The sequence below is a fragment of the Heteronotia binoei genome, chromosome 4, assembly GCF_032191835.1.
Source record: "Heteronotia binoei isolate CCM8104 ecotype False Entrance Well chromosome 4, APGP_CSIRO_Hbin_v1, whole genome shotgun sequence".
NCBI lineage: Eukaryota > Metazoa > Chordata > Lepidosauria > Squamata > Gekkonidae > Heteronotia > Heteronotia binoei.
In genome coordinates this window covers 118,228,572-118,253,740 of record NC_083226.1, presented here as the reverse complement: position 1 = coordinate 118,253,740, position 25,169 = coordinate 118,228,572, and the positions used below count along the sequence as shown (strand labels likewise).

Sequence of the window (25,169 nt, the reverse complement as noted above, 5' to 3'; positions counted from 1 at the left end):
TTTTTAACCCCCCCTCCAAAGTATTTTGGTTCAGGTTAGTAGAAAGATCTTGCTCATTCACAGCTCCAGTCACTGTATTTAAGTAGCCTCAAATCTGGCCAAATTAGAATATATTATTTCTATATTTCATTGCAATGGAAATTAATAGATTGAAGTAACATATGAAAAAGGAACCTGTTTCAAGAATAAAACAATTTTGTTTCTCCGTAGTTTGTATGATTATATCATTAAGTTCTGTTCACTTTATTGGAATGTGTGTTAATAGCTTTAACTATGGTTTCCAGCATATAGCTAATTGGACATTTGTGATATTTATTATGATAGTTATGATAATCTTAATTAGAAGTATAATACCTGATGTTACTCTGGAAACTATTTACCTAGAATACTTGAGGGCATTTAATATACAAAGTACTTGTGCTATATGTTAGCTAAACTGTACGGAGCAAAGAAATCACCTTGAGAATTATACATGGATAAAGAATTTGTTACCTACTATAAAATAACTCAGTGTATAGTCCACTTGAGTCTCAGTGAGAAAAACGGACTATAAATGATGAAAAATAAAGTAAAATTAAAAATAAATGTGGTTTAATGTATTTTTTCTTTCTGTCATCGTAAGGCAATAATTTATTTGAAAAGATTGTTCATCTGAATATACAGTAAAAACTGTGCTACCTGGCACCTGATTACCTGTTAAAATTGGTTAACCAGCATGCTGGCTGCCCTGCCTGTTCTCAAGGTGATAGTAACAATATAGAACCATGTAGCACTGAATAACCATGCAATTAATGCTTTATTGTATTACAAGTATAGGAAACAATTCCACAACAGTACAATAATATAATTCCACAAACACACAGAATACAGACTTGTGTCCAACTTATATCATATTGCAGTAGTTCTTTCTTAAGTTCTTCATTAAAGTCCACAAGTGAAAAAACTTATATTCTCTCCTGGAAGTCCTCCGATATGCACACCAAGGTTCAGCCAATGCAAGAACTGGTTTCGATCAGAAGACCTTCTTCAGCTAACAGCTTGCAGCTAGTGGCTTTCCAGCCAAAATTCTGTATAATTATTAATGGAAGCACCAAAAGTAAAGTCGACCAAAGTTCCAAAATTCCTGAGGCTGGTAAAACTTCTCCTACCATAACACTAAAACAGACTTGTAGGGTTAGCTGAAGCATGAACATATTTCTGGAAGATGCATTCATCTGTGACCTTCTGATCTGACTAAGAGACTTTGACTTTTTTTGCTCAACAGACTCTTTAAAGTGCCACACACATTTAGGTGTAATAAACTTACACAGGCCTCGGATTCAGCGGGAGCTCACAGGAGCACAGCTCCTGAGCCTTTCTGAGAGTTCCACCTTCTTTCCACCTTGTTCATTGAATAGTAGGTGCAGCTGCATAACAATTCTGGATGAGCTCCACCACCTTTCCCCCCTACAAAACGACCCCTGAACTTACACATTAGAGTAATTTGTTTGTCATAGCTTCCATGGTGTAGTGGTTAACAGTGACAGATTCTAATCTGAAGAAATGGATTTGATTCCCCGCTCCTCCACATGAAGCCTGCTAGGTGACCTTGGGCCAGCTACAGTTCTCTCAGAACTTTTTCAGCCCCACCTGCCTCACAAGGTGCCTTTTGTGGGGAGAGTAAGGGAAGGTGATTGTAAGCCACATTGGAAAGTCTTAAGCTAGAGAAAAGCAGGGTAAAAAAAATCTTTTTTCCTCTAATTCAAAAATAATGCAAGAGTCCAATGTACCTTAACTAACAGCATTTATTTCCAGTGTAAGCTATCATGTCTGCAAATACATGTTTATAATGTTTGTCTGCAGGACCCTAGTCCTGTAAAGTTACTCCAATATAACTGCAGGACCTCGGCGGGATATAAATCGAATAAAGTAAAGTAAAAGTAAAGTAGTGAAACAACTTGGCAGAAAAGCAGAATACTGAATGCTGATATATTGTTACATTAATTTTGCCAAGTATAATTTAGAGAAAATTGATTTGACAAGACTTTGCGAAGTGAAAATATTTCCCTCAGTATTTGTTTTCTAATTTATTACAATCTTCACTACCATTAAAATGATCACTAAATTTTTTATACTTTGAAAATGAGGAAAACAAAAAAGTGCACTTATTTTTAATTTGGAGACAACAATTGTGCCATATACAATTATCTATGTACAGTTAAAATGCATTCGTTTTTACAGGACCTGTCTCTTACAATGCAGTCCTGTGTAAAGTTACTCCAATATAAACCCATTGCTATTAGTGGCTTAAATGTGAGTAACTATGCATAAGGAGCCCCATGGCACAGAGTGGTAAGCTGCAATACTGCAGTCCAAGCCCTGCTCACGACTTGAGTTCGATTCTGGCAGAAGCTGGGTTCAAGTACCAGCTGAAGGTTGACTCAGCCTTCCATCCTTCTGAGATCAGTAAAATGAGTACCCAGCTTGCTGGGGGTAAAGTGTAAATAAATGGGGAAGGCAGTGGCAAAACACCACCCCATTAAAAAGTCTGCCATGAAAATGTTGTGAAAGTGATGTCACCCCAGAGTCAGAAATGACTGGTGCTTGCGCAGGGGGACTACCTTTGAGTTAGAGCTCCCTTCATCATTCACGAGAAGAAGGGAGCTTTGACTCTCAGAAGCTTATACCCTGAAACTCTTGTTGGTCTCTGAGGTTTTTCTGGATTCAAACCTAGCTGTGAAATAGCATCTCACAAAGGTGAAACAATTCAAGTGTGATTGGAATGAAGCTTTCCCTCTCTTCTATATATTAAACCTGTTTTCTTTGTAAATGCCAAAACAATACTTTCTGCAAACATTTATGTATCAAAAGAGATCTTTGTCTAAGTATAAATAATGTTATCAGAAAACATGAGCATAACCATAGCTTATTAGGTAAATCTCAAATAATGAGATTAATTTCAAAAATTGCATGCAAGAAATGAGAAGAATACTTGAGGCAGTATTTTATTTCAAATGAAAATCATGATACTGCCAGAAGAGGAACAAGTCCAGGGTATAAGTGTTCTATGCACTATTGACTGATTAAAACCTTCCTTTTATTGACATGATTTATTATAAATTGCCTTGTAGAATCTAAAGCTACAAAGAAAAGACTAATAAAATATCTTGTATAAATAATTTTTTTTTCTCAGAAGTTCCCTGCACTTGTCCTTTGTGTATCTCAGACAGAAGGAGCTGTGTTTCAGCTTCTGAAGGTATTCAGCTTGCTAAAGAACTAGGAGCTACTTATCTGGAACTGCACAGTCTCAATGATTTCTACATAGGAAAATATTTTGGAGGAGTGGTAAGTAGAAAATTATAGCAGAGCTGTCAGATGGTAAGTTGTATCTTCTTAAAATCTTTCTAAATTTGGAACAAGTAATGAGCTGATGCAGATGAGGTGAACATTCCTTGTTCTTACCTGAAACTGACTGATAGTGTAGTCCTAGACAGCACTAGGGGAGGAGGGGCGGGAATTACATTCTCTTAGTTTATGCTATTTGTGGTGTTGGCTTGTACATGTTTTTGTATAATATACTGCAGAAAAGCATACTAGACTATGCTGTTTGTGCTGACTGAAATCTTGTGTGTTTTCTCAGCCATTATGTCATCCTACCTTCCTTTTGTTGAATTCCACACAGTTTTTAGAAAGAAAAGGTACGGTGAACAGAAAAGGTACAACAATGAGTGACTAAATACTAGGAGAACAAAAGTGAAATGTGTTTAAATGTGTCAGAATAATTAGCCTCAGTGCACCTTTAGCTTGCTGAGGATTTTATTAAAAAGTTGTTAATCTATGTGCTTATTAAATAAAAATGGAAGAACCTGGTTGTATATAAATAACACCCCTTGAGGCCTCTTGCAGCTTCCCTTCCCTATTTTTCAGACAGTTAGGATAAAAACTGCCCAAACTATTCCCTTTTAATCTCCAGAACAAAAAGGGCTGGATATTTCATTAAAAAAAATGAAAACAGGGTTCAGAGGAACTAAATTTTGGCATGGAAATAGATAAATGTCTATAAATTGTTCCAGTGCAATAGCAACTGAGTGTTTTTTTTAAAATATTTTTTAAAACCCTGATTTTGCATAGCGGGAAAAATGTTGGGAAGATGTCACCCATTAGGATCTGATTTGAAATGGCTCTGATGTGGCTGGACCCATGAACACCATTCCTTCCACATGGAATGCTAATGTGCTTGAACTAATCAATTTTGCAAAGAAATTCAGTAGGCTTAGAAAAGAATGTATTGAGGCATAGGAGAGCCCAGAAGAGGATGATTACAACATGAAGTTGTGTGGATGGTTCAAAATAAGTGCTCCAGTTTGCAAACCAAAGTGGAGAAAAACCTCAATGTGGAAATGGCTTCCAGTTTGAAATATGGGGGTAGCATTTCATTGGTCTGATTGGAACTGAGAGATTCTGTGCTGCTTAGTATCTTTGATCTTTAGTAGGAGATAGTTTGTCATTTAAATGATGCAAATGTGTATAAAGAATATGTACAGGATCCCCGTGGCACAGAGTAGTAAGCTGCAGTACTGCACTCCAAGCTCATTTCATGACCTGAGTTCGATCCCGGCAGAAACTGGTTTAGGTAGCCAGCTCAAGGTTGACTCAGCCTTCCATCCTTCTGAGGTCGGTAAAATGAGTACCCAGCTTGCTGGGGGTAAAGTGTAGATGACTGGGGAAGGCAACGGCAAACCACCCCGTAAAAAGTCTGCCAAGAAAATGTCATGATGTGGCATCATCCCATGGGTTGGTAATGACTGTGCTTGCACAGGGGACTACCGTTACCTTTACTTTTTCAAAGAAGCAACTCCTCTTTGATTTTTCCTCCTCCAGTCTTATTTCACTATACCTTGTCTGATACTTAGTAACACATTTTTTTTTAAATTTTTAGCTGGAATATTTTATGATACAAAGTCTGAATCAAAAGTCAATTGAAAAAATGAAGAAAAGGAAAAAAACCCAGAAGTGCCATGAAGTTAAGCCACCTCAGCTTGAGCAACCAGGTAGAATACCTTCTAGCATCTTGAGCTGCTATGTGTGATACAATGTTTCTGTTTGTAATACTAATCAGATTGCATTTTAAAATCATATCTCATATATATTGCTTAGCACAAAGACTGTAACTATATTTAATATCTAAGGATATGTTTCTTGTTAGTTTGCATAATGTTCAGGGAAGAGCTTGAATACATAATTCTGAATGCAGTATCTTCTGCATCTGGAAATTTTTGACAGAGGTTTTGACTAGGATTGAAGTTTGGGGCTGGCTTCAGGTTTTCCAGCTTATTTCTCATTTTTCCAGTGTTTAGACTTCTCAGATAAGCATTGCACTCCAGTTCTGGCCATGCCACACTGAGGTTTTCTTCAGAAAGGGAGTTACAAGCTTCTCCTGCCTGTTCAGGAGAGAGCATAAGTGAGACCCTTAGCTGGAGTCACATACATTTTCTAGACTACCTTGTTTGTTTAATCTCACAGCTCTGCTTTAAATTACAAGTTTTTAAATAAAAAACTGAGCTGAAATAATTAGCCCAAAGTGTAACTGTTGTGTATCCAATGACATTAGCTTTTTACATTCAGGTAGACAGCACAGTCCAGTAATGCTCTTTTCAGGAAGTTTATACTATGTGCTTTTTGAGCAGTGCTTTTTGTGTGAGATGGAATTTTACCTTCTGATGTACAGGGCTAAGGGTAAATTGCAGCACAAAACTGTAGCAATCTGCCTTCATTTAGCAGGCCCTCATGCTAGTTCAAAGGTCCCTGGCTTATAAGGAGTTATGTATAATGGGTTTTTTCATGTACTTTCCCTTTCAGGGCCATAGCCAGAATTTTATTTTTGTTGGGGCCCACAGCAGCATTTTTTGGGTTTGGGGGGGGGGAGGGGACCACCCAGTTTGGCCCTAAACCCTTTCTCTGTTTCTCAAGTAAAGCGACAGCCCCCTCCCATTTATCTAACTCAGTAAACCTTCCTGTAGGCTTCTCTGCCCCTCCCATGCCAATCTGAAGCCCCTATAGTAGCAATGCTGCACTTGTTCAGAGCGGTGACAAGTGGCTGTGAGCAAAGGGGGCAGATTGGAGGCTCTCCAATGGATGGGCCATACAGATTGAAAATGGTGTCGAATGGAGTGGCCTGCCCCCCCCCCCCCGGGCCCCACGGAAGTTCTTGGACTGTTCCCTTGTTTCTGTTCCTCTCTTCCCTTAAGGTGATGAATTTTAGTCAAGATTCTCAATAACCAGTTGTTTCATGGATTTTTCACAAACTTGTTTTGCTTTTTGCTGTAATGCAAGTTTATTTTTATTGAGCAGCTGCCAAATGGATCATGTTAAGAGGTAAAGATGTGAAAGCCAGGGAGGAGGACATATCTTTCCAACTTTTCTAATGAAATATGGTAGAGTGCTACAAAAATATTGGACCATAGTGTAGGGAAGGAGGGGTTCATGCCTCCATCTTATGCTATTTTCCCAAGCCAAAATGGGTCACCACTGACTCTTACAACACTATACTATATGGCTGCGGGAAAAGTCCAGAGACTCATGAATAAGCATATTTTGTAGTTTTCGTTTGGCCCTCCCACTCTGATCTTTCTCCATACTCTAGATAAAGCCATTCTGACAGCTAAATGTCCCTTTGGCTATCATGACAGCTAAAATTTCAAAATTAAAACTCATTTAAAATAAACATAGAAGAAGTTAAGTGTATAGGTGAGCTCTGATAATTTCGTTTTCAAGTAAGGAAAATAAATATTCTTTTTGTTCAATTACTATTCAGTGTATTCACCAGTGCTATTTAATATCTATAAGAAGCCATTGTGTGAGATCATCTGTCATTTTGGAATTGGATGTCATTAATATGTTGATGTCATCCAGCTCTATATTTTGTCTGCTAAGCTTGAAGGGGCTGCTATCTCAGTGTGGACCATATTTTAAAACTTTGGTTGAGTTGATGAATAAATAAAACAAAATTAAATCTGGACAAGTCAGAGGAAATGCTAGTGGGAAATGCTTGTGCTAATGGGGTTTCATATGCCTGTGGTTGATGGGATGACTGTTGCTACATCTTTGCAGTTTTGCAGTCTTGGTGCCATTTTAAGCCCACCTTGCTGTTTGACAAGCTGGTAACTGCTGAATCTAAAGCAGTTTGCTTTAACCAAATATATTTATTTAAAACATTTATTAGCTGCCTTTCTCCCTTGCTGACCTCAAGGTGGCTTACAATATAAAACATTATAAAACAATTAAAAACAATTGTGAAACTCATAAAAGTCACAGTTTAAAAACTCCAATTAGGAGTGCCAACAGTAAAAGCTAAATGAATCAAAATGCAGTCCTACATTTCAGCTGTCTCCTGAAAATTGACATACCTGCTTGGGGAGGTTGTTCCATAATTATGAGGCTGCATGGAAAAGGCCCTCTCTTGTGTACCCACCAGTTGAAGTCTCTAAGTCAGGAGGGCATCTCCCTGTGATCTTAATTCCTGGGCAGGAACATATGGGAGCTTTGTAAGCTGTGTCCACTTCCAGAGGACTGAGATCTTGCCTAGGTCTTTGATACTGCAGTACATTGTGTTTGGTGCTATTATTCAGTACAGCATAACTTCTGTTAAATTGCAGAAGGTGAAAGCATGTTCAGCCTTTACTTTTTCAGTTATACTGGCTGCTGGTTTGTTTCTGAGTCCAATTCAAGGTACAAGTTTTGATTTGTAAAGCTATTCACAATCTGGGACCCAGTCACATTAGAGAACATATCTCTTTGTATCATTACCCCCTACCCGGATAACTTTTCTAATCAGGTCATTCTTCACATTCCGTCAAGACAAGCAATATGGGTAGCTGTTGCTGAAACCGCTTCCTGTGCAGTTGTAACCCTGAGGCTTTGGAATAACCTCTTAGTTCAGCCACAGAAATTGTTTCTCTTTGCTGTCTTTTAAGACAGTTTACAAAAAATTTTTATTTGATTTCTCACTACCCATTCTAGATTGTTTAAATTGTTATTTTGATCTGTTTGTTGAAGGATTTGAAGATTTTTATTATTTATTTTATTTTGTATGATATAAACTGCTTTCACCTTTTTGTCATAGAAATGGTTGAAATTAACTGCAGCAATACAGCCTTCTGTCATTACTCTCTGAGTTGGGACTGTAACCAGCAAAAAATGATATACATCATCAAAGATTAAATTCTGAAATGATTGGTATGTTAATAAAAATAAGGGGAGAATTACAAACTATATTATCAAAATGCTTAGCAATTTTTTCTTAAATTGAATAAAATGAGCTTGCAAGTGTAATGAAGAGGAACTTATTTAGAGCAATTGGGGAAATACTCTTACGTCCTCATTTGATCCTGTCCTGGGAATAAAAATGCTTTTGTTTCATGTTGCACCTAATACAAGTTCAGTGTTACAAACAGTTCATTCATGATTAATTTTCTAATGTCTCAATTTTGTAGAAAAAATGCCAATCTTAAAAGGTGAAGCCTCGCATTATGATTCTGATTTACATAACCTGTTGTTCTGCTGCCAGTGTGTGGATGTGATATTTTACTCTGAAGACTTGAAGGAAGTAGCAGAAGCTCACAGGATTGTCCTGTGCTCTGTAAGCCATGTCTTCATGTTATTGTTTAATGTGAAGAGCCCAGATGACATTCAGGATTCCTCTATCATCAGGACTGCTCAGACCCTCTTCGCAGTGAAACAGGAAGCTCCATATCCAGTTTCAAACCAATGCTCATCTTGCAGCTCACCAGTAAGAGTCATTGTTAAAGACTCTTTCTTCTGTTCTTGTTTGTCAGACATTCTGCACTTCATTTATTCAGGTATCTTTGTCAGAATAGTTTCAACTGCTTTTTGTCTTTTAGCAAAAAAGAGCTGTTCACTGCAATGACACTGTACCTGGATTGTACCATTTGATGACCTAATTATACTACACAGTCCTTTTACCCTCCAGCCCTTTATCAGCGCTGGTCCTATCAGAATATGGATTATGTGTTCAGAATCAGAACTTAATTCTCAGGAATGCTAGAGGATCAGGATTACAGTGGGTGGGGAGATGGGCTTAATCACTGTTTTACCAACCTGAAACAATCAGGGAGAACCACGGTTTGCTCCTGTATTTCCTCTTACATGTACTGATGGGCTACTTGTAAGTTTCCCCAGCTGGACAAATAGTGGCTCCCCAAGGCTGTTTCAGATCAGGAAAATGGCACGGGGGGGGGGGGAGACTTATACCCTCTCTCCCAATACCCCATGGTCCCAATACAAATTGGGCTGGTGCACATCTGGAAATTAAGTTTCAAGCATGGAACTCCCAGTGCTGGTCTGATAGATAAGACCAAGGCAGACATGTGAGAACTGGAGGGGTGGAGCGCATAAGGACAGTTTAACATGATTATTGCCTAAGAGTGAAGGTGGAAACTCTCAGAATTAAATGCCGCATCATATAAAAATTACTGCCTGCAGAAATAGATGGATTTTTTTCTAAGTTTCCCCTTCATATCATGCTTTCAACATGCTGTTAGATCATTTTTATACAAAGGAGAATTCATTCATATGAAATTCCCTGCTTGCAATTAGGAAACCAGGTTTACCACCTCAGTGAGGGTCAAAATAGAAAATATACAGGAAATCTGTGTTTAAAAAACCCAGCCATATGAGACTTCTTTATGGAGGGTTTTCTCCTAATTCAGATTGCCTCCCCCAGTTATAGTTTGCTCCATGGAGGGAAAACATTATAGGTACTCTGTCTCTTTTCCTTCCGTGGAGCTAATTACAGCCTTGAAGAAGGCAGGGTTAAATTGGGGGAAAGGCAACCCAGCACCCCTTCCTCTAATCTTCAGAGCAGCTCTGACAGCTCACATAGGCTTACTGATTAGTTTTTTTTAAAGAACTGTGAGAGATCTTTGGTTTGACCCTTAGAACTAGACCACAGTCATATGGTAATTCAAGGCTTGCTGACATAGTAGGTTCTGTTCAGTAATTGTTTTCCATTAGCTCCTTTTGCACAGCATCTTCTGTATTCTTCTCTACACGCAGGAATTTTCAAACACATAACTGGGACATTCGCTCATGTGCAGAGTGTTTCCTTTCACAGAAGAAAACAAAAGGTTACCTGTGCATAACAGGCTTTAAACAATATCCAACTTGCACTAAGTTGAAATTAATTTAATTAGTATCTGGCCACCAGCATTTTTGCTGGAAACATCAGGGAATCCAGGTGGATCCCACCAAATGTTGTATTCATGCAATTCAAGTGTACTGGAAACCAAACAAGCCCATTTCCTTCATTATTTTCTGATTTTTATACAGTTTAAAATGTTGCATTGCACTTTTTTTTTGTCTAATTCAGCGTTTCCCAAAGGCAGGATCATGACCTGGCACCAGGCCGTGGAGCCCTCAATGCCAGGCCGCGGGGCTCCAGTCCCCTGGCCGCCCCTCCCCCTGCCTGCTTCCGCATTGTGCCTCCCTCCCCCAGGTCGTGCTCCTCTGCACCTCCTTCTCCCACCCTTCCCCATCGCAGGCAGGTCAATTGCATGCTGTGCAAACCCCCCCCCCATTGCCCAATCAGTGGGAAATCGGCGCTGAGCTCGTTCTGCGCTGGGCCAAGCCGGCCGCAGGTCAAACAGACCACGGCCAAAAAGGGCGCTTGGCTTCTCCCCCCTTCCTCTCCGGCGCTTCCTTTCCATCCAGGAAGTGCTGAGGAGTGAGGAGCCATGCGCCCTTTTCGGCTGCGGTCTGTTCAACCTGCAGCCGGCTTGATCCAGTGCAGAATGAGCTCAACGCCGATTTCCCACTGATCAGGCGATCGGTCCCCCCCCAACCCTGTGGGGTAGGGCCCCCGCCTCCTCCTCCCTCCCTCCCCCCCTGCCGACCATCTCCTCAGTGAGGAAAACGGAGCAGATATAATTCAGCGCTGAGGCATGCGGCAGTGGGGAAGGGATCATCCACATGCTCTTTCCAGGCGCGGTCCCTTTGAAATGCCGGCAGCATGCCTCAGCGCTGAATTAATTCAGCTCCATTTTCCTCGCCAAGGAGGTGGGGAGGGGGAGCTTTACAAAGTCGGAAATATACTAGCGGTGGGGAAGGGAGGAAGAAGCAGGTGCTTGTGCAGTGAGAGTCAACATTTCTAAAAGTGAGTTGCTCCCATCCCATTTTTCTTTTCTTTTCTTTTCCTTTCTTTTCTCTTTCTTTCTTCCTTTTGTCCCTCCTTTCTTTCACTCCTTCCTTCTCCTTTTCTTCCTTCATATTTCCTTTCTCTTTCTCTCCCCTCCCTCCCTTTCATTCATTCTTTCTTTCTGTCAGTCAGTCTTTTCCCATCCTCTCTCTCTTTCTCTGTCAGTCTTTTCTCCTTCCTTCCTTTTAGAAAGTGGGTAGGGCCATGTAGAAGAAGATGAAGAAGAAGAAGATATTGGATTTATATCCCGCCCTCCACTCCGAAGAGTCTCAGAGCGGCTCACAATCTCCTTTACCTTCCTCCCCCACAACAGACACCCTGTGAGGTGGGTGGGGCTGGAGAGGGCTCTCACAGCAGCTGCCCTTTCAAGGACAACCTCTGCCAGAGCTATGGCTGACCCAAGGCCATTCCAGCAGGTGCAAGTGGAGGAGTGGGGAATCAAACCCGGTTCTCCCAGATAAGAGTCCGCACACTTAACCACTACACCAAACCGGCTTTCTTTCTTCCTTCCCTCCCTCCCTCCTTCCCATTGCTAAGCTGAGTAGACCTGGGGGTGGGGAGATGCCCTGCCATTTCATGTTTTCCCAGCACTGCCATTTCAGGTCCCTTCCTTCCTGCTTCCCTTGCCATTGCTAATCTGAGTAGACCTGGGGGTGGGGAGAAGCTTGAAATGCCCTGCTATTTCATGTTTTCCCAGGCTGCCATTTCATGTTTTCCCAGGATGGAAAGGAAAGGTCCCCTGTGCAAGCACCAGTCGTTTTCGATGAGAGCATTTTATATTTTTAGTTTTCTGCTGTGTGATCCTTGTGCTTCTTGTTGATTTTTTTATTTTTAAAATTGCATTGCAAAATTTCACCATCTCCTACTTTTCCTAAAAATATATATTGCAAGAGTTTTAGGCTTGTTTGTACATCATTTCCTGTTTCCCAGCTCCACCCCCAAAGTCACCTGACTCCACCCCCAAATTTTAGTGGGCCACAAAGGAGAAGTGTAAAAATAACCGGGCCGGGGTGGGGGAGAAGTTTGGGAAATGCTGGTCTAATTGGTTTTAAATTGTAAAAGATGATGATGTATTGGGGTGGGAGTAAACCCAAAGTGTGTTTGGATTTTGGCAATATAATCTTTTGGGCATATAATTGTCCAGTGCTTTGTAAATAATAATAATAATAATTTTTAATTTATATCCCGCCCACCCCACCGAAGCAGACTCAGGGCAGCTTACATAGCAGAAAATACAGATATTACAATGACATAATAATAAAATACCCCAATTACATCATAATTATATTTCTTAATTAAATATACTATTACATTTAAAACCAGTTAAAACTAACAATTTAAACCACAGATTCATTTGGTGCTACAATCTTAATATAACATTTTTTATATGGCAACGGTAACATTCCACATTAAAAAGCCAGCTGGAAGAGGGTGGTCTTGCAGGCCCGGCGGAATTGGTTAAGGCTCTGCAAGGCCCGTACCTCTTCTGGTAACTGATTCCACCAGTGGGGAGCTGTAATTGAGAATGCCCCCTCTCTCGTAACTTTCAACTTGGCCTCCTTTGGCCCAGGGATTGTCAGCAGATTTTGCGAGCCAGATCTCAGTACTCTCTGGGGAGCATATGGAGAAAGACGGTCCTTAAGGTAGGCAGGTCCTCGGCCATATAGGGCTTTAAAGGTAATAACCAGCACCTTGTAACGAATCCAGTACACAGTTGGCAGCCAGTGCAGTTCCCATAGCCTAGGCTGTATATGCTCCCACTTAGGGAGTCCCAACAACAGACTGGCTGCCGCGTTCTGCACTAGCTGCAGTTTCCGGGTTCAGCACAGGGGCAGCCCCATGTAGAGGGCATTACAGTTGTCTAACCTCGAGGTGACCATTGCATGGATCACTGTTGCCAGGTCATCATGCTCCAGGAAGGGAGCCAACTGCTTCGCCCACCTAAGATGAAAAAGGCGGATTTAGCAGTGGCTGCTATCTAGGCCTCCATTGATAAAGAAGGCTCCAGTAGTACCCCCAGGCTCTTGACCCTGTGCGCTGTTTCCAGTGGCGCACCATCAAAAACCGGTAAGGGGATTTCCCTTCCCAGGCCACCACGGCTTGGGCACGGCTCGGGCCATGGCTCGGCCTTTGCTGGATTCAACTTCAGCCTACTCAGCCTGAGCCAACCTGCCATGGCTTGTAATGCCAGGTTTACTTAATACATAACTAATTATTTAATATTAGATTTATGAAAAAGGGGTGCAGTCTTTGTAATTCAGAATGACACAAATATAGACAAGTTTACAAGTCTGTTTCATGAAAACAGCCCAGTCATACGAGACCATTTATATATCAAAGGAACAAAATGCTTGGGAGCAACCACCAAGCTACTGTAAGCTGCTGCTGCTACAGGGTGGTGGGAGTTAGCCGTCTGTTGAGCAGTTTGTACCTGATACTGCAGATCAGGCATCCCAAATGCTGTGCTTGTGGGAGCCATGCGACCCACGGGCATTTTTTCTGATACCTGCCAAGTGTTTTTAGAAAGTGGGTAGGGTCATGTAGAGCTTTTGCCCAGCAAGAATTTTGATTGACTATTGGAGAGCTGATTTGCTAAGCAGATTTTTTAAAAATGTTGCTTTGGCAGCAGCTCCACCACAGCAAAAGTTAAGGTGTGGCAGTTATTTTGTGGCTGGCTCCGCTTCCTGTGGCAACCATTTTGTTGCTGCACCCACCATGGCGTGTCAAAATTCCAAATGTATTCGCAGGTAGGGATGTGCAAAAAAAAAAAATTCGGAATTACATGGATTCGGAAGTGCACAGGGAAAAAAATTTCGGATTCCCCATGCACTACTGAATACCGTATTCGGAATAGCCGCATATACGGTAGATGCACGGCTATTACCGAATATACGGCCCTATTATACCCTATGGGCCATTGAAATCAATGGCAAATAGGGTATATTTGAAGCCGCCTGGAGGGGGGGGGTTGAGGGAGAGCCCCCAAATTTGCAGGGGACCTGAAGGGGACTCTCCCCTCCAACCCCCCCAAGTCCCAAAAAGATTGGGCCAGGGGATCCCATTCCAGGGGCACCCAAAGAGGGTGCCCCTATTCCATCATTATACCCTATGGGCCATTAAAATCAATGGCAAATAGGATATAATTGAAGCCGCCTGGAGGGGAGGGGGTTTGAGGGAGAGCCCCCAAATTTGCAGGAGACCTGAAGGGGACTCTCCCCTCCAACCCCCCCAAGTCCCAAAAAGATTGGGCCAGGGGATCCCATTCCAGGGGCACCCAAAGAGGGTGCCCCTATTCCATCATTATACCCTATGGGCCATTAAAATCAATGGCAAATAGGATATAATTGAAGCCGCCTGGAGGGGAGGGGGTTTGAGGGAGAGCCCCCAAATTTGCAGGAGACCTGAAGGGGACTCTCCCCTCCAACCCCCCCAAGTCCCAAAAAAATTGGACCATGGGGTCCAATTCCTGGGGCACCCAAAGCCAAACCTAACTTCACACCAGAGAATCTCTATAGGCCCCAAATGCACTACATCCCTCTATCTAATCTATGAACCCTGGGCCTGCAGGCCTGGCACCAACATAAACCCAGTTGCCAACCTCACTGCCACACAAAACACAATCTGCTCAAGGTCTGCTCTGCAGACCTGCTTGCAGCAAACCCAGATGCCAGCTCTCCAGCCCTGCCCCAAACAACACGGGGAGAGCTTGTCAACCACAAAAAGCCTGCTGGTTCTGGGTCTCTCACCCAGGTGCCAGCTTCCCTGCCACAGAACACACAATCTACAGATGCCAGCTCTCCAGCCCTGCCCCAAATAACACGGGGAGAGCTTGTCAACCACAAAAAGCCTGCTGGTTCTGGGTCTCTCACCCAGGTGCCAGCTTCCCTGCCACAGAACACACAATCTACAGATGCCAGCTCTCCAGCCCTGCCCCAAATAACAAGGGGAGAGCTGGCAAACCACAAAAAGCCCGCTGGTTCTGGGTCTCTCACCCAGGTGCCAGCTTCCCTGCCACAGAACACACAACCTACTCTATAAAAACAAGAAAGTGACCCAGCCCACACACACCCTCACCAACCCCCACACCAACCAGAGGCAATTTAAAAAACCAAAACAAAACCAGCAGAATCACAAAAGGCCAAGTGTTAAAAAAAAATGGCCTTTTCACCAACAAGAAAAGGGGGACAAAAGTGGCCTTTTAAACAATGGAAATTAGGCCAAACAGCACCCGCCCCAAGAACCCAAAGAAAAGAGTAACAGCAGCAGCACAACACAGCACAGCAGCAACAAATCAAACACTGAATACTTTTAAAACAGTAAAAAATTAACTTTTAACAATACAGGAACTTTGCCACCCCCTCCCCCCCAAAAAACCCTTCACCCTAACCCCAAGAAATTAAAGCCACCCAAATCAGGAGAAGTAAAAGGACACTGCACTTTTAAAAGTCCTCTCACTAAATTAAGATATGGGCAGATTGGCAAACCCCCCCACCCCAGGCCCCCTCCCCAAGCAGAAACCCCAAATAAGCTACCCCACCACCACCCAAATCTGGATAAGTAAAGGGACTCTAAGTCTTAAAAAAAAGTCCTTTTACCAACAATAAATAAAAAAAGAGAACCCAAAGAGTGTTTTACCTTGTCTTCCAGGGAAGTCTGAGTGAGAGAGCTGCAGCAGCTTAAGCAATCTCTTACACACAGCATGGAGGAGTCAGCCAGGAAGTGAAGACTCCTTAGAAAGCCCTTCAAAGCATGCATTTCCAATGTATTTTACAAATGCATGCTTTGGATTGGCTGTTGGGGCTCCTCTTCCCCCTCCCCCCTCCCTGATCCCAGGGATGTTAAGGCAGAGGCGGGAAGGTGCCAAAGGAGCTCCTTTGAAGCTCCAGAAGCTAATTGCCGCCTTTTGTTTTGAATTGACAGCTGTTTGCTTATGAATAGCTATTCGTAACTACACAACGAGCCTATTCGGCTGCCGTGTAATGGGCGCTTATGGAAGTCGGCTGCAGGCTATTCCGTATGCGGCCGAATCAACACTGGTTCGGCTGTAAATATGGCTCGGCCGAGCCGAATGCACATCCCTATTCGCAGGCTCAAAAGGTTTGGGAACTCCTGCTGTAGATCTTGAGGCTCTTATTATGTGGTCTCATACTATGTGTGCCTTGTACTCTGAAGGGCTTGTCCAGTCAGTGCATCTGAGACAGCTTTACTTGCTTGAATATCAAAGATAGTGTGTTATCCAGGAATTACAATGAATGCAGACGATCATGTTCTGGAATTCTATGTGTGAATTAGACTTTCTGCAGAGCTCTGGATTAGATGGTTTATCTAATATCTAATGCTGAAAGAACTTTGTTGCTTGTCATCATTCACCCCATGGGCCATATCCTATTAGTGCCCATCACATCCAGAGAGCCACTCTCCATCCAGTCACAATAACAGTAGATCTCCTGTCAAGTATGTGCGATGGGATGAGGCTTTGCTTTTTCACACACAAAATAAACTGTATTTAGTGCTACAAAAAGTGCAAAGAATCTGCATTGTGTGCAACATATTGCTGACAATGATACTTTTGTTGTACTAGACTAGCTCATAGTCTCAAGGTTATTTTTTGCCCCCCTCTATTCCTCCAGATGCTTTCCAGTGGGAATTGTTGGAAGAACAAATTAAAAGGAAGTTAAAAGATCCTGAGATTGTTGAGATTGTCCTTGAGAAAGTAAAATGTATCTTGAAAATTCCAGGAAAGGTAAGTGACATTATTTTAGTTAGAGCCAGTGTCGTGTACTGGTTAAGAGCATTGGAGTAATATCTGGATAACTCCAGGTTTGAATTCCCACTTGTGCCATGGAAGGTCACCGTGTGACTTTGGGCCATTCACGCTGTCGTGAGGAAAAAATGGACAGGAGAATTACATTAGCTACTTTAGGTCCTTGTTGGGTAGAAAGGCGGGGTATAAATCAATTATATAAGAGAAATAAAATAAGAATTCGTCCTGTAAATGCGCCTAGTTAAATCGGATGCATTGATAGGAAGTAATATAGATCTCTCTAATAAAATATATGTTTTGCATCTATTAAGAAAGAATCTTAAAAAGTTGATGTAATGTGCCAGAGGACTGCTATGAAGACATTAAAATCATAGGTGGGTTTCAAGGTGAAATAAAATTTGATTAATGTGCTGAAGGAGTATTTTTTTTAAAGATTGTGCAAGGTAGAGTGTTTCCTGATCTAGCAGATACTTGATACTGTTCAGGAAACAGACAGATTTGCCCCAAAGCTGTGTAGTTCCGAGGCTTACATAGGACAACTTCTAAATGGATTATGTTTAACAAGTGGGGGCCCACAAGAAGCTTGTAGGAACAGCTATCCCATTCCCCCCACCTTTGTTTTCTCCCTACTTCTCTGTCTCTCTCACTCCCACCACCTATTTTTACTCTTTCCTCCATGCCTATCACTTCTTCTTTCTGCCCCTCATCACTCTCCTATCCACCCATCTCCTCCCCGCCCCCACAAAAAAAGAGCAGTAGTGGTGGCAGCTCATTAGGAATCACAGTGGATCTCCCAACTACACAGATCAACCCTTTGGGTTGCTAGCTCCAGGTTGGGAAATTCCTTGAGATTTGGGGATTAAGCCTTGGAAGGATGGAACTAGCACTCACTCCAATTTAAAATTTAGATAATGTTTATTTACAAAAGAGAATTTTAAAAAAACACAATGTAAGGGGAAAAGGAGTGTACAGGGTACAAAGGAACACACAAACAAATCTCTCTAAACTACTTTCGCCAACACTTGTTTTCAGCCATCTCAAGGCTCAAAGCTGCAGTAAAGATAATAATAACTCAACAGCACTGTCTTCAGTCCGCTTAGTGGAAGTTCTGGAGAAATTAAAGAAAAACCTCCCTTCAAAGCATTCAGATCTACAGCCTTACAGTGTCATCCTCTGGCAGAGCATCAGGCTTCTCCCTGAGCTTCTAGATTGCTCTTATCTCTTCTGCTTCTGTATGAATGGATGATGATCTTGAATGGTCCTTGAGTGTTGTTGACTGAGCTTCCTTTATACAAAGCTGGCTGTCATTTCCTTAATTAAGCAACCTATCACAGTGCCCAGCTAATTAAACAGTTGAGACTAAGGTGATCTATATCCTGAACTGCCAAAGTTAGATGACTAACTGTCAGATAGTTAATTTGACAGCTCCCAGGTGAACACAGCTAACAGGTGAATGCTATACAGAGCTGTTACTACTTACACTGTCCTGGATGTGCATCCAAAAAACACAAACCTAGGGTGTTACTTTTTATAGAATTAAAATCTATAGTACAAATAAACACATACAAACAGTACATTGGAAGATCAGTTTCTTGACAACTCCTTTTTATCCACACAACAATCCTGTGAGGTAGGTTAGGCTGAAAGTATACACTGGTCCAAAATCACCCTGTCAGCTTTCACAGCAAGATGGAGTCCTAAACCTGAGTCTCATAGACCCTGCTCTGAGGCTCTAATTGCTACACCATATTGGCTTTCATAGGGTGATTTCTGTTGAACAATAGCCAGCCCAACTTGAATCCTGCAGGTCAGGTAGTATCAAATCACCCAGAGGTTGCTGCCCCCTCCCCCCCCCGAATTCCCACTGAACTCCTGACATCCTGTCCCCCTGGAGAAAATAGTTGCTTTGGCCCTGCCCCTTCCCCCTGCCTTTTTACTCACAGAAACTGAAGCCAGGAATACTGTGGTTGCCTAGCAACAGCCACTAGGAATCTGTTGTTTAAAACTAGAGGCTCTCCTTTGATCATTTTTTGGATTTTTTAAACACCCCAGTGTTTTTTTTCTAGATTTCACATTTTTCTGCAAACCTGGGGCACTTTTCAGATTTGTAGGAAGCTATGTCTTGCCCCTTCACAGTTCCAGTTACTGCATTTAAGTGTCCAAAGATATAGCTGACTTCATTATTAGAATATAAGATAGATAGAATCAAAAGCACCAGATGTGAGGTTCTGTGTATATACAGGGTTTTTCATATTTCTCCCTGGCAGAAGCCCCTTATCCCTGAATATCATCAGGCTCTTCACAGTAGCAGCACATTAGGTCTGAGATACTGCTGCATGAAGGAAAAACCTCCCCTTTTTTAGTGTGTAAATACATAGGCCTCTCTGGATGCTAGCCTAAAGTTTGCTTAAGGGAAAGGGGGTGTCACTTGGATTTTTTACCTCAGATACTGGGCTCAAACAGATGAAATAACTGGAAGTTCCATGAACACTGCTGTCAGCAGTTTTTACCCTCTAATAAACAAGGGCCCAGCATCTTGTCTGAGCCCTTTTTATTGTTTTTTTAAAATTATTTTTATTTATTTTTGTTTAAGCCCCAATTGAGTCTTTAGCCAGCTCAGGGTTGGGAAAAAAATATTTTGGCTGCAGTTATAATGACACTAGTGCTGTTCGTGTCCACTGAGGTCAACATGCCATCCTTAGTATTTAACACTACAAACAAGATTTTCAGAGCCATTAATGTTTATTGTAGTGGAGAGGAAAATATAAGAAAAATTTCTCAAAATGTGCAGTAGGGTTTTTTTTAAAAAAAATCAACTGAAACTACAATATTATTGTTATATAAGGAATAACAGAGGTTGGCACTTTAAAGTACTGATGCTTGTATGTTCTGTTTTGTTCTCATGTTCCAGGTTAATAACTCACGAAACTGCAGGTCATATGTGTCAAAAAGACCCTTGCAGTTATGTAACAGTTCTCTCAGGCTTTTCTTTAATACAACAGTATTAGCTGATGTCATGTTCAAAATACAAGGTACCATATTAAGCCTTTCTGATTTTCCAGATTTGTATTGCCACTTTAAAATATTTATAATAGTGTAAAATATCTTCTGATATATTTTTATTGTGCCTTTCATTTTGGTACATTCTTGCTAAAAAACAAAATTGAAAACATATGTAGAGTTTTTTGTTTTGTCTGGCATACCCCCAATAACTGTTATTGACCCTCCTTCTGGGGTTTGTGTTTTTAAATTGAATTTTATATTTTAATAGAATTTAATTGTTTTAATGTTAGCTGTCTTGTGGACTCTGATTGGGTGGAATGGTGTCAAAAATGTTTTAAAGAAAGAAATAAAAGAACATACTTTGGTGAGCAGTATCCAGTATTTATTCTGGCACTGAGCACACTTTGCAAACGGAAATATAAAATCTCTCTCTTGGAAGCTAGTTATTTTAAGAAGCAGAGAATTATCAAAATAACCAATGTTCAGAAGAGATTTTTTTTTCTTTTAAAAGAACCATGTGTGCTAGCTGGAATTTCCTAGATGAAGGGCAAACCAAAAATAGATGAATGGGGTAGACATACAGACAGTAAGGATTGTATTTGCTATCCTGTGCACAGTTAGGTAATTGGATCTGATTGGCTTTAGTGTATTTAAGCAGCCTAACTGTACCCAGGATTACATATTAGCTTTTTCTACATATGGGATTTGTGGCAAGTATTTTAATAAACTCCAAACCTCATTTACATGCAGTTGCTTAATTATTTTGCCTTCAGCTTTGAAAATCCACAGCCAAATCTGACTCTGTGAACTAGATACAGGTGTACAAGGGAATTCTTTTCTAGCTGTTGCCTTCTATATGAAAAGAGGACAAAGAGGACAAAATATAAATGCAAAGATTGATGAAACAATCAGCTTCGTTCTAAGACCTATTCTTGAAATAATTCTTGTAGGAAGTTGAGGGAACAATAGGGTTCATTGATTATCTAACAGAAAACACCACCAAAACTACCGTATTTGCCGGCGTACAAGACGACTTTTTTGCCCAGAAAAACATGCCTCCAAGTGGGGGAGTCGTCTTATACGCCGGGTGCAGCAGCAGCCAGGTCTAGGATCCGTGGTGAGACGCCATCAGATGAACAGCCGTAGCGAGGCAGGGACAGGTGTTGCCGGGCTTCTTCAGCGCGGCCCCTTTCCCAGCAAACGGGGGAATGGGGTCAGGCAGGGCGGAGACTGAGGGAGGGAGCGAGCGAAGAAGGGGAATCCGAAGGTCCGAAGAACGGCTCTAACTCGGAGACGTGGAAACCCGCCCACACGTTAGAGCAGATCCCGGGCTGCGAGGCGGGAAGCCGCCGACCTGTGCCTCTCCGTGGCGGTCAAGACGGGGGTGCTCGGGCTGGCTGAATGCCTGGTGCATGGAGGGAAGAGGTCGGGAAAGCAACCCGGTGCCTCTGTGGAACAGACCCTTGCGCCTTGGTTACAGCGAGAGAAGAGCAAAAGAAAGCAGCCATTGACTTTGCGTGAGGCGCTGTCGCTAGGAAGGCAGCTCGGCGAGGCGGCTTCCGCTGGAGCTCTTCTCCAGCGGAAGCTGCCTCCCTAGCGACAGCGCCTCACGCAAAGCCAATGGCTGCTTTCTTTTGCCCGCGCGGCCAGGCGGGGGAGCTGTTGCTCTCATTGCCCTGTTTGGATCCTGCCGGCAAGGAATTCAAAAAGATACTCTATATTTTGAATGGAAATGTTGGGGGGTCGTCTTATACGCCCAGTCGACTTATACGCCAGCAAATACGGTACATATCTTTTCTCCTTTAAAATAGAATATCAGTGACTTCCACATTACTTAAAGAAACATAGAAACTAAGTGTCTATGAGAATTTTACTATCCATGAATAGCTATTATCAGAAATGCATCAATCAAAAACCAGTGTATTTCTTTTCATGAAACTCAAAAAAGATATTATAGCATTGGAAAAAGTGCAGAAAAGGGCAACTAGAATGATTAAAGAGTTGGAACATTTCCTTATGAAGAAAAGTTAAAACGCTTGGGACTCTTTAGCTTGGAGAAACGTTGACTGAGGGGTGACATGATAGAGGTTTACAAGATTATGCATGGGATAGAGAAGGTAGAGAAATAAGTACTTTTCTTCCTTTCTCACAAGACAAGAACTCATGAACGTTCACTGAAATTGCTGAGCAGTCGGATTAGAACTGATAAAAGAAAGTACTTCTTCACCCAAAGGGTGATTAACACATGGAATTCACTGCCACAGAAGGTGGTGGCAGCTGCAAGCATAGCCAGCTTCAAGAGGGGATAGGATAAACATATGGAGCAGAGGTCCATCAGTGGCTATTAGCCACAGTGTATTGTTGGAACTCTCTGTTGGGGGTAGTGATGCTTTGGGGGGGGGGCAACAGTGGAAGGACTTCTAATATTCTGGCCCTACTGATGGATGGCACTTGATTTTTTTGGCCACTGTGTGACACAGAGTATTGGACTGGATGGGCCATTGGCCTGCTCTAACATGGCTTCTCTTATGTTCTTATGTAAACGTCATAATCAAGGATTGTGATTGTGGCTTTCTTTCTTGTCCCTGCCTACCCTCTTATAGGTGCTATCGTGCCAGCTCACAGAGCAGTTCTAGTGGCCCGGTGTGAGGTAATGGCAGCTATGTTTAGTGGCAATTACATGGAATCAAATACTTTTCTGATTCCAGTTTTAGGGATTTCCAAGGACACTTTCCTCTCATTTCTGGAGTATCTATATACTGACTCCTGTTGTCCAGGTAAGCAAATATGAACATGTGCCAGTATTTCAAACATCAGATACTTCTCATATGGGGAGGGGGAAGATGGGCAGAAGATGTCTTTTGTTTCTCTTCTGCGATTAACTAGGACTGCAGTCTTCAGAGTGGTTAGTAGGAAGAATGTTCCACTGGATTATAGGATTTACTCTTAAAATAGTACAGTGTTGTAAATCTAACAGCAGATAGGAAGATTATGTGGATATGACTTCCCCACAGGAAGACTATTGAACTCATTCCCCATAATGCATCTCTAACAGCCCTCAGCAGGGCAGGCATTGCACTTGTCATGCTAAAACCCCCCACAATGGTTTTACTTTTAAAATTGGTAAAATCTTTTAAAAAAAGGATCTTTACCAATTATACGAAGGTCCAGTTTCAGAATGAAAACTCCAAAGTTAAAATAGTTTAAAATGTTTACTTAAAAATATGTAAAAAATACAATCACACATAAGTAGTCAAACACCCTCAAACAAGATGCTAGAAAATCAGGGGTGAGGAATGGAGATTTTTGGGAATTATTGCAGAGGTGATCTCTGCCTTTCTAGGTGTGGTCCAATGATCCATGAAGCAGAAGATATGAATGTGGGCAAGTGGCCCAAACAGAGTTTGGGGGTGCAAGTCTGTAGCAGGGCAAGACAGGACACACTGAACTGGCCAACCACATGGCCTTATATTACCAAATTCATATCTCTTGGCAATGATGTCAGGTGATCCATGACACAGAAGAAGAAAGAGAAGACTGCAGATTTATACCCCACCCTTCTCTCTGAATCAGAGACTCAGAGCGGCTTACAATCTCCTATATCTTCTCCACCCACAACAGACACCCTGTGAGTAGGTGGGGCTGAGAGGGCTCTCACAGCAGCTGCCCTTTCAATGACAACTCCTGTGATAGCTATGGCTAACTCAAGGCTATTCCAGCAGCTGTAAATGGAGGAGCGGAGAATCAAACACAGTTCTCTCAGATAAGAGTCTGCACACTTAACCACTACACCAAACTGACCTCTCATAGAGGTCAGATGACCTGTGACATGACTGCATGTGACCCCTGACATCACGGAAGGGAAGGATTTATCTTCAACAAAGAAATATGATGGGATAATGTGGGGCCAAATTGCTACCTATTGTGACACTGGAGCTAAACACAATCTCTGTGGCTGGAACAATCATTCTGACTGGAGTTGTGTTGTGTAAGCAACTGCCTTGGCTGTCTGGCAGGAGAAGTCTTTTGTTTAGGTGAGGAGATGAAATTAGCAAGCCTATTGTCCGCCTTGGCTCTTTACATTTGCATCTGCATTAACACACCTGGAGCATGTGGTGCTCCCACCTGGCTCTCATAGTGTCCAGGAAGACCTGAAGTTGTTGTTTTAAGACATCACAGGAATATGGCTCCTATAGAGAGACTGCTTAATGGCTTCCATGGACAGGAATGCAGTTAGGATCTGCAGGGCTGAGCAGTTCAGGAGAGAAGCAGAATCTGGAGTCCTCTCTGGCAAGGGAAGCACAACTGGTTAGATCCAGGCACAGAGTCCTTGTAGCCTGACTGTAGAGCTTACTGTTTAGGATCTCACCTGGTAAACTGTCCATATTAGGTTAGTTCTCAGTCCCAAATAAAACAGGTTGCTTACCTGTAACTGATAGTCTTTGAGTGGTCATCTGTGCATTCACACCCATGGGATAGGGTGCCTGCGCCGATCCCAATCAGTACATTAAAAAGCCTGAGATTTTCACGCTTTGCACCCATTAAGCATGCACAGAGCCCCTACTGTGCATGCTCGCTGGGCAGGGCACAGATATCCCACCAGTTCCTTCTGACCACTGTCAATAAAAAAATTAGGCATATGAGGACTGACAGCAGTGGGGAAGGAGGATGGGTGGTGTGAATGCACAGATCACCACTTGAAGATCATCAGTTACAGGTAAGCAACCTGTTTATCTTCTTCATGGTCTATGTGCTTCACACCCATGGGAGATTAGCAAGCAGACCTACCTGGAGGAGGGTGCTAGAGGTCATCCTGAAGTAACAGCTTGCAAGATCAAATGTCCCACCTGCACCTTTTGGTACATATGTCCGTCAGTGAAGCACCTCGAAGGAAGGCAGCAGACGTGACCATAGCTCGCATAGTGTCCCTGCCTAGGACCCGGCAGAGGTCTCTTAGCTAACAGATAGCACAATTTAATAGTCTGTCAACCATATTGACGGCTGAGTGGTGATTTTGGTGCCTTGCTTGGAAGCTGCATAGGAGACAAACAGGTGCGGATCCTTTCTGTAAACTTTCTTTCTGCACAGAAAAAAGAGTAAAGCTCTTTTTTTGTCCAAAGAGTGTAGCTGCCTCTCTTTCTCAGAAGTGGATGAGGGATAGAAAGATGGCAACGAAATATCCGAACTGAGGTGAAACTCTGAAACTACCTT

General features: G+C 42.2%; 1 protein-coding gene across 3 annotated transcripts in view; it reads left to right on the top strand.

The window, feature by feature from the left end:
• The window catches only part of RHOBTB3 (Rho related BTB domain containing 3), an 81,804-nt gene that overhangs the window by 21,035 nt on the left and 35,600 nt on the right, over nucleotides 1-25,169 (top strand). For all 3 annotated transcript variants that reach the window (XM_060235671.1, XM_060235670.1, XM_060235673.1), the window contains exons 5-10: nucleotides 3,173-3,324; nucleotides 4,919-5,030; nucleotides 8,472-8,837; nucleotides 16,822-16,934; nucleotides 19,867-19,987; nucleotides 22,562-22,735. In XM_060235671.1, coding sequence (XP_060091654.1) covers nucleotides 3,173-3,324; nucleotides 4,919-5,030; nucleotides 8,472-8,837; nucleotides 16,822-16,934; nucleotides 19,867-19,987; nucleotides 22,562-22,735 — 1,038 coding nt within the window. The remainder of the gene's footprint in view (nucleotides 1-3,172; nucleotides 3,325-4,918; nucleotides 5,031-8,471; nucleotides 8,838-16,821; nucleotides 16,935-19,866; nucleotides 19,988-22,561; nucleotides 22,736-25,169) is intronic.